The sequence below is a fragment of the Monopterus albus genome, unplaced genomic scaffold (genome assembly GCF_001952655.1).
Source record: "Monopterus albus unplaced genomic scaffold, M_albus_1.0 scaffold24.1, whole genome shotgun sequence".
NCBI classification, from domain to species: domain Eukaryota; kingdom Metazoa; phylum Chordata; class Actinopteri; order Synbranchiformes; family Synbranchidae; genus Monopterus; species Monopterus albus.
In genome coordinates, this window is record NW_018127904.1 from 1,259,262 (window position 1) to 1,268,446 (window position 9,185).

Genomic DNA, 9,185 nt, shown 5'->3' on the forward strand with positions numbered 1-9,185 from the left:
GACACTTTTCTTTAAATTCAGTCCCATACGTGTCCCAGTCCTTCATAGTAAGAAGCAGAGTAACGTGTATGTACAGAATCATTTCTATGGCTGCTACAAAACTCGTCATCTTTCACTTATCCTTCACTTTGCATCGACCCTTCTGTTGCTCACCCTCGCCTTCTTTCAAGCCCTCCAACACATACACTGCTCCCTCGTCACATGACCACTTCGCCGTTGTTCGCCGGCCGCAGATTCTGATCATCAAAGCGTCTCCTGACACTCCTCCGCACAGCATCTGCGCGCCTGTAAGGCTGATTCCTCAAATCTGAGGGGGAAGAAAAGGGGATTGGGGGTGAATAAAAAAGGCTGTCAGTCGTCTTGTCGGGGCGATTTGATGAGCCCACATGCTCAAACTGCTGGCAGCCTGTCTTTCAAAGCAGTATAAGGTCCACACAGAAAAAGAAGCGCTTTAGGTCAGATGTCTCTGGATATTACACCTGAGACCAGCTACGTGGTTTTGACTTGTAAGCCTCTGTGAGAAATCTAGGCAAGCCGAGATGTATCCTGAGAATTCAAGATACATATTCATCTAAAAGGAATGAGGAAACTACAGCAACGCACAACAACTGCTTTATCATTAGACAATCAAATGTACCGTTATTAAGGAGGTATAATAAGGAGGTCAATGCTGAGTGGACCCTAAAAGAGAAGCCAGTAAAACAGGAAATGAGATAATAAAGAGATGCTTGCCAGGTTTGGGACAGGGGTGCTATTGGAGGAGTTCCTTACCCTCGAGTAGACATTGGGAAATTTAGTAATATTATTCTTCTTTAGGGCTAGATGAAGAGAAGACAAAATGAAGGTTAAACATGGACAAGGCTGAACAGACCATATCAGCCCAACATGTTCACATTGGCTTTGCACTGAGTGCTGCAAGAGCAAAGCAGAATGCCAACAGGCTGCATGGGGGAAAAGGCCAGAGTGGGGTCTGAGAGGGGACAGAGCTCGAGGATGGTAACTGCTTCAACTGGAAGAGGAGAATCAAAGCTTCTTTTTTTCTGTGTTGCTAAACCGAGGCTGCTTTGCAGATTGGCTACCAGCAGAAAAGGAAAGAGTCTATTTCAGAATTCTAGTATGTAGCAATTGTGAACTGAAATAAATATAGTACCAGGAGACAGCAGGATTATGTTCAACAGCATCTTCTCCAAAAACCAACCAAAGCGTGCGTGCAGCCGGGGAAACACCGTTTACCAGTGAATAAACTGCAGCCAAACAGGTGTCAGTTCAGTGAAACAACCTGGTTGCGTGTTAGTAGCACACACAGACAGCAACTGAAAGGACATCCTGCTGACAGCTCATTTATATGTAGGCATCATGCAGTGTATGTTAGTGCCAGGAAACAAAGTCAGTGACCTGTCAGCAAGTGGCAGGACCAAGTACAGCATACGGGCTTACTGCAGAGCAAGGGTGCATTGTGGGAAAGTGGCAGGGATGAAGCAATCAGCATGCAAGAAGCTGTATGAACAGCAGTAACGATGTGTGATGCTGAACACAAAAATTCATTTGATTAAAAGTGATTGAAACACAGAAAAAGCAAGTTATAATGCCACAGGCACTCTCACCATCATGACGCTGGCCATGCTTGCTGTTTAAATGAAGTTTGTGTATAATACAGGTACACACTACAGGGTAGGGCTCTAGCCTGTTACTGATCAAACTGGATCTATAAATTTGTATCTGATGGGAGATAAACTTAATATTACATTCATAAATCAGTATTTACTATTAGTCTACCACCACTAGATGGCAGCACCAAGCTAAAATTTTGTGATCCCTTAACTGAAAAAGTACAGATAAGTGACCTTGGAGACCGTCGCTCTGTGACACTATTGTTGCCATGGTTGATAAAATAAAGATGATGAGGTGTTACAATTCTTGCAGGTGGACAATAAAAAAAAAAAAATCATTAACCCCCCCAGTTAGACTAAGGGAGGGAGAAAACAAACATTAACACACACACTTAGATATATATGTTTCCAAAAGCCATGCACATGCACAGGTCTGAAGTGTGAAGATAAAGGGAGGAGAGAAAGACGAAGAAGAGAATGTTGTGTTCCAGCAACCTTTGAGAAGAGAGAGTTCTACAAGCTTAATAATGGTACTCCTCATTGAGGGCGGGCTCGCAGAAGAACCGAGAGCCACGCTTGGCTGTGCGGGCGGTAAAGGGCACTGTCTTCAGCACTGCATTGAGAACAACAGGGACAACAGCCAGGACAAGACAAGACAAACATAGTATAAGAAAAGCAGACTGCTTAGCTCTGGTTAGCATTAAGCAAATACCCTACAAACAGCATCAGCAGAGGCCGGGGAAAATGTCTTGAGTTTGAGAGTAGCAGTTAATGCTCTCGCTAGTGAGCAATAAAAGAAACCATTCCAGGGTTATTAGGTTTACTATAAACTGTTTGTGACTTCGTAAGAATCTAAGGAAACTACTGTTAAAGATTTGGGTGAATCTGAATTTCAGTTGCCAGAGGAAATAAACCAAAAAGATTACTGTGGCTGCTGGTGGCGTACTGAAGTGAAAGTAGCCATAAAACCAGTCAAAGTTTTACTAAAGTACATGAGTGTTAAAGTGTACTCAAAGTATAAATGAAAGCACTACATATGCATAGAAGACATCTGAGCATTGGATTATTATATATTGTTGGTTATAGTAATGTATTAATATGTCAACAGTTTAACTATGGGTACAACTACTAAAACCGCCCAAACTGTATATAATCTATAACGATGCATTGTATTAGCTTATATGTTCTGTATGTAAAAACCTATTTCATAACTAAGACTTCTATCAGCTGACTGCAGATGTATCGGTATCTGTGTGTCACAATAAGTAACAAAAAACCCTGCAGCACAATGTAAAGGTACCATATTTGCATAAGAAACCCAGTGAAAATATGTATAAAGTGGCATTAATTAAAAATATTAGGTTTAGTTTAAATAAGATTTTGGACTTGAACAATGTACTTGGCTCTAATTGCATCACTGCATGTTTCATTGCCTCTCAGATGTATTTATTACTGTCTTATTAATTAATATTCTTGGAACTGGTCATGACTCGGCCCCGTCTACGCACAGCTCGTGTTACAAAGCAGATAAGCAATGATCATCAGAATCATTTGAGTTGAATGTCACTGGATTAGCGGGGCTATCAGTGCATGTTTGTACGTGTTAGGTTCCGCCTTTGGTTGTCAGCACGATCTTGAAAGAGCCAAAGTCATTGTGTTAGTTGGTTTAGGATCCCTATGTTAATAACTGAGTGTATAGCGCAGGAGAGGACCTTCATGCAAAGCGCCCTGTGTGTGTGTGGTCACAGACGGCAGCCAGGCCCAGGTGGTCTTACCGGTAATGATGTCTTCAATTGCACCATCTTTGCCTTCGTAGACATGGCGGCTGTCTTTCACCTGTTTCCTCCTGAGCTCCTGGATCAGCTCCTGTTGCTGCCGCTTGTTTTTATGGGATGGAGACTGAGGAAGACACACACACACACACACACACACTTCTTTTAACATCTGTTAACAGTCATGACTACAGTACATCGTCATCCACAAAGGTCTTTCCCACTGGTAACTTTCGTTTATTCCGCTCATTCATTCATTCTCGCATTTGTGCATGTGTGATTTAAATGGACCATTTAAGAAATACAACCACTGATCCTGAGCTGATGTGGCTCAGCAGGGTATCGGACTGTAGAACCAGATATAAGTAAACCCAGCAGGGAGTTAGTGCTTAACTAATCCTGTCATCAAGAATCTGGAGGAAGAAAGGATGAAGCAGAAGTGAAGGAAGTACAGCTGGCTTACCCTCTGGACTTCGTGATCTACTGTAGCCTCCTGCCTGAGAAAGCAGGAAAAAGAAAAGGGGTGGAGAGTTGGGAAAGAAGGGCGACTGACCTTCTGGTCTTCCTCCATCATGGCTTCTTGTTCTAGAAGTTTCTCCATCATAATCTGCTCCTGTCTCTTTCTTTGTTCGTTGTCCTCCTCGGCTTGCTAAGGAGATGACACATTCATGTCAAGTACACGCTGTTACACAAAGTTTAAACATAACACACTGTTCACAGAATTTTAAAAAACAGACAACCAAATGCTCTCTGCAAGCTGAGATCATGCTTGAACAGTTCTAGGGGTAGCTAGAAGAAAAAGGACTGCACTAAACAGAACTGCCACTGAAGGAAAACAGCTGGACCGAATCCCAGTTCATGTTAATCTGTTGATCAAACAGCTGCAAAATAAAAAAACTATTAATCTGCAAAGAGCCAAAGGTTATTGACACACCTGTGCAAAAGGATGGGAGGTACTGTAACACACTCTGTGAGGTGTTATTTTGCTGATTTATTTGTACATTTCTTAGGCTTTTAACTTGGTAGAGAATAAAATGGGCTGTCTTGAGAGGATACTGATGTCCAGTCATATCCTGTACACTTTGACACACACACACATTCATTCATTTATTTTCATTCCTTGTGGGGACTTGCCTTGACCTTAACCATAACCACTATTTGCCTAATCCTTAACCTGACCCTTAAACCAAGATGTCACTGTTAAATTCAGTGATTTACATGGTGGAGACGAGAACGCGAGTATGTAAACAAGTTTCAATCTGCACAAGGTGAGTAATACCAGGCATGCGCACACAAACAGACATGAATGAATGCATCCAGAGCACGTCGTACACATCACACAGCAGTGGCATTTCAAACAAAACATCTTTGTATCCTCCCAAGCTGCTCTAGTCACATCAAGTCTTAGTTGGCCAGATGTGTGCTGTCAGTTTAGTACGACTGTGGTTATCCAGCTCACCTTGTAAGCCTTAACAAATCGCACAAACACAGGGAAGAAGACGGGTGGCGGCGTGGTTTTGGCGTTCTCCCCAAAGAACTTCACTGCCTCGTCGTAGGCATCCTTCGAAGACAAAGTGGATTTACTCAGAAAACACTTTAACAGAGAGTGAAAACAAACAAGGCGCTAGGACCACAATGTGTGTCTGTGTTGTTACCTGTGCAATCTTGGCATCATCCTGCAGCTTTTTCAGCTTGCTCTCACTGTGTGCGATGAAGTCTTTGAGCATGGTGTTGTGGCCGTGCATGCTGTACTCTCGTTTGGTCAGCTCCATGCCTCTCTGCAGCTCCTTAACATCCAGTAGGACGTTCTCCAGCGACACTGAACACAGGGGAGACGTGTAAGTACACAAAGTAGGCAAATTAACAGAAACAGGAACAAACCAAATCTCCAAGTACAACAGATAGACAATAATTTGTCTCTGTGTCACTGATGGAGAAAAGTAGAAAACAAGGGGTTGGGTCTCACATCTACCTATAAACTGACATTCCTGTTAACTTAAAACAAACACGTCTTCACTGCGCGACTCACCTGCTGCAGCTTTCTCCACATAGTGCAGCTCATTGTAGAAGAGAGAAACCTGCATGTATTTCTCTTTCACCACATTGGCTATGTAGTGCAACAGCGTTAACTTGCGGTCAGTCGACTTGGTATCAAGGAGCTGCGAAGAACAGAAATCAGAAAACAAATGTGTAGGGACATTGACAGAGATCAAGTAGACGTTTTAAAGTTGGGGAGAAGCGACTTACCAAGTCTAAACTTTGCAGCTTGAATCCGTATACCGCTCCTCTTTTACTGCTGTTCATGTAGTTTCCAAGAGCCAAGATAATCTGGAGAACAGCAGTGAATGAAAGTGTGAAAAGGGCCACCATACATGTATTCCACGTGAGGTTCAGTCCAGACGTCAAGTGGTTCCATTACCTCTAAAATTTTCTTTAGTTTCTGTGATGACTTGATGGACACAGATGCTGCAATGACTGCATGAAGTTGCTGTGAGCAGACAAAGAGGAGGACAAGGTGCTGAGTTATTGCCACACTGTACTACAAGAAAAATAATAATAATCATGACAATGTATCTTTAACATCAACTTTATTTTGAAATTTAATGGGAAATTTTGTATCCCAAAACTCACCGGCGTCAGCATCTGCACACTTTCACTGAAGTTGCCGATGAAGGCCATAATGGTCATCTTCTGCATGAGCCGCTCGATCTTACTGAACTGCATCATGAAGCGATCCTCATCTGTCAGACTCTCCACCGGCTTGCGCTCTTTCTCGAACTGCCGCAGGACTTTAATCTCATTCTCTGTGGGCTGGAAGCGCATCAGACACTCCACAAAGTCCACTGGCAGAGTCCGAAGGTCAAACCTGGAAAATGAGGAGACACAGGAGGGTAGAGGTACACGAAGTATATTAAATACTGGAAACCCAAAGTAGAAGACACCGACAGTTTGATGCACAGATAACATCATTAGTACAAAAACTTTAATGGTGCACTTGACTGTTGGGTAAAAACATTCATCAATTGTCAACATACCATATGCATGGGTGGAGCCAGGGGTGGCACTAGAATCTGATTGGCCAACCCTGGTGTCATATGTCGCATGCACTACAGGAAACGCATGGAAGAACACCAGAGAGATTGTTTGATTTTGAAGCGACTTACATCGCAGCAGCAATGTCCCCGGGCAGGAGTAGATAAGGAGTGCAGCCAAAGTTGGCTAAGAAAGCGCTATGCGTGTCTCATAATCTCTAATAGTGGGTGGTTTATTATTTCATAGAACTAGAGGTTTCATTTACATTTTAGATTCACATTCACATGTGCCATCCCTCTGTGAGTCAGTGTCCCATCCTGGCCACTGTGTTCAAAATGTTCTAGGACTGCCCATGACCGTACAGTGAAACCAATCATATGTCGCATGCACTACAGGAAACGCATGGAAGAACACCAGAGAGATTGTTTGATTTTGAAGCGACTTACATCTGAATGGCTTTGCAGATCTCCTCGGGTGTCTTGCCCGCTTTCCTCAGTGTGATGGCCAGGTTCTTCGCCCTGTTGGAGTCCAGCAGAGTCACCTTACTGGACCCCTTCTGCATGACCTTCTGCTTGCTTGTGGTGAGGTCAATCGGTGGACCCTGGGCTTTCGTCTTAAACATCTCCTCGAATTCATCCACATTCAGGTCCTGAAAGATGATAAGGTTTGTTCAGTATTAAAATGGGATTGGAGGCAGAAATGAACAAGGCTTAACAGCTGCTAAGTGAGAGGAGACCCTTACTTCAAGTATCCTCTCGTCATCGATCTCATTGAAGACAGTCCCGTTGATCTGGTTTGGTTTAAGGGCTACCCAGTTGAAGACGGGCATGCGGAACTTTGTCTTGATGGGTTTCTTGATCTTAACAGCTGCACAGGACACAGACAAGTTAACACGGTTTCCCTTATCTACTATCAGTGCACACACATTCATTCACACACAAACAGGTGAAAGGGTAGACAAGTAAATGGGATCTGTGACACACATGGATATGGCCTCCTTGGTGGCTAGATCCTCCCACTTCCTTTTGATCACTTTTTAAATTTAACTGTGCATTCATATTGGTCTTCCAAAACTAAACAAAAAATACACTGTTATACATTTTCAAGCAGAGTGAAACCTCTTTGCCTATGGCATAAAAAGAGTACACCTGTACAGAAAGTGGTGAGGATGTATTTATCAGGACAGATTAAAGCTATTTGTAGCCACCTGGGTCGATTCACTGGAGCTGAATGCTGAGGTGGCAGCCTGCTCTGCACACACACAAGGTGTCAACAGGACATGAAGATAAGGCTGGCATGGGAAAGGTCAACAGCATTCCAGCTCTGCACAATGCATATCGCTTTCTTTCATCTGCATGCCATAGCAGGTTACTGTGCCTCAGCATGCAACCAACAGCACGTAATTCACACAAAAACACTCAAACACACACAGTCACAATAATACAGCAAGGTGTAGAAGGAAATCATGCAGAAGTTTGAAATTTGGTCATTTTCTTTGTTGTTTAAAATGATCTAAATGTTTCACACAGATGTACTGTGTTATTCTTGAGTTTTCAATTTGCATTCTGAAAATGCCATTTTCAAAATGTGGGGAACAAAAGGAACAAGGGGTGGGCGGGGGACGGGGGGTTGAGACAGCAAACCTGACAGGCAAAACCTACAGAAAAGTTTGATGGGTCCCTCTGGTTGGCAGGAAAAAAGATACAATCGAAAGACAAATTATTAAACAAAATTGGCAAAGTTAGTGACAAAGCCTACGCACGCACATCTTAAACACATGGGACAGTAAAGGACCTATGCTTTCAAGGTAACTGTACAACTTAAAAGAGGTTTCTGCTGTTTAGTGAGCGGTGTAACCAACATCAGTAGAATCTCTGTGTTTTCTGACTTAAAGCTTTCAAGTTCCTCAGGACAGCTGCCACCTCCCTCTTATAGGTAAGATACACAAGCGCAACATACCCAGAAATATACACCCGCATTTACATATAGTAGAGGCTGATCTGGTTAGAAAAACTATTCATGTTCAGTACTCATCATGAGAGCAGGACCATCCCCAACAGCAGAACTGACAGCTTTAAGACTATCAGCCCAACACCTTCAAATATATACATTACAAATTTAGCAGTATGTAGCACATTTAGAAGCATATTCTGACAATAAAGTGTAATCTCTCCTCACTATACATGTATGATCGTCTAAAAAGCCAATTATCTTTAAGCAGTGTGCTGTTGTGGTTCAGTGGTAAACCACCAAAAAACATACAAATATAGATTTACACAGATTTTACTGAGCAACAAGAAGAAGCCAATAACTGGCTCTTGCTTAACTTAACACTAAACATCAAATGAATGCAGTGTAGTGCCTTTATCTGACTTCATCATATTCCCAGAAACTGGAAGGCTGCAGCAAAGGCTCAGTTGGCCTTGAACTCTGCATTGGAGGAAAGCAGGTGAATCACAGCTAGATTCCCTCACAGCTCGAACAAAGCAAGCAAAGCTGCAGCAGGAGCGTATCATGCAATATGATCACCTGGTGTTTCGTTCCCTTTGCAGTCACTTAAAAAGACGCTGCTATGCTGATTCCAGTGTGAATATTCATACATATACATTTTTCACATATAGAAAACATGTTTCTATATATGCATTTCTTTAACTTTTGGATAGTTTACCTGCTAACCCCGAGTTCATGATGACAGTGGGCGTCCCACAGCCGGGCAACGGGGGCGCTACAGGAGGAGGCGGGGGAGCCAGAGGGGCTGAGATACTTGAGG

The 9,185-nt window shown here is 42.9% G+C and overlaps 1 protein-coding gene across 1 annotated transcript in view; it reads right to left on the reverse strand.

Annotated features, from left to right (window-relative positions):
• Positions 1–220: 220 nt before the first annotated feature.
• The window catches only part of fmnl2a (formin-like 2a), a 50,254-nt gene continuing 41,289 nt past the window's right edge, over positions 221–9,185 (reverse strand). Inside the window, exons 16-28 of the mRNA XM_020594665.1 lie at positions 9,084–9,185; positions 7,158–7,282; positions 6,862–7,064; positions 6,014–6,248; positions 5,802–5,870; positions 5,630–5,710; positions 5,412–5,541; positions 5,038–5,201; positions 4,842–4,943; positions 3,936–4,031; positions 3,386–3,509; positions 2,106–2,223; positions 221–307 (exon numbers count right to left, since the gene is read on the reverse strand). Coding sequence (XP_020450321.1) covers positions 2,132–2,223; positions 3,386–3,509; positions 3,936–4,031; positions 4,842–4,943; positions 5,038–5,201; positions 5,412–5,541; positions 5,630–5,710; positions 5,802–5,870; positions 6,014–6,248; positions 6,862–7,064; positions 7,158–7,282; positions 9,084–9,185 — 1,523 coding nt within the window. The 3' untranslated portion in view covers positions 221–307; positions 2,106–2,131. The remainder of the gene's footprint in view (positions 308–2,105; positions 2,224–3,385; positions 3,510–3,935; positions 4,032–4,841; positions 4,944–5,037; positions 5,202–5,411; positions 5,542–5,629; positions 5,711–5,801; positions 5,871–6,013; positions 6,249–6,861; positions 7,065–7,157; positions 7,283–9,083) is intronic.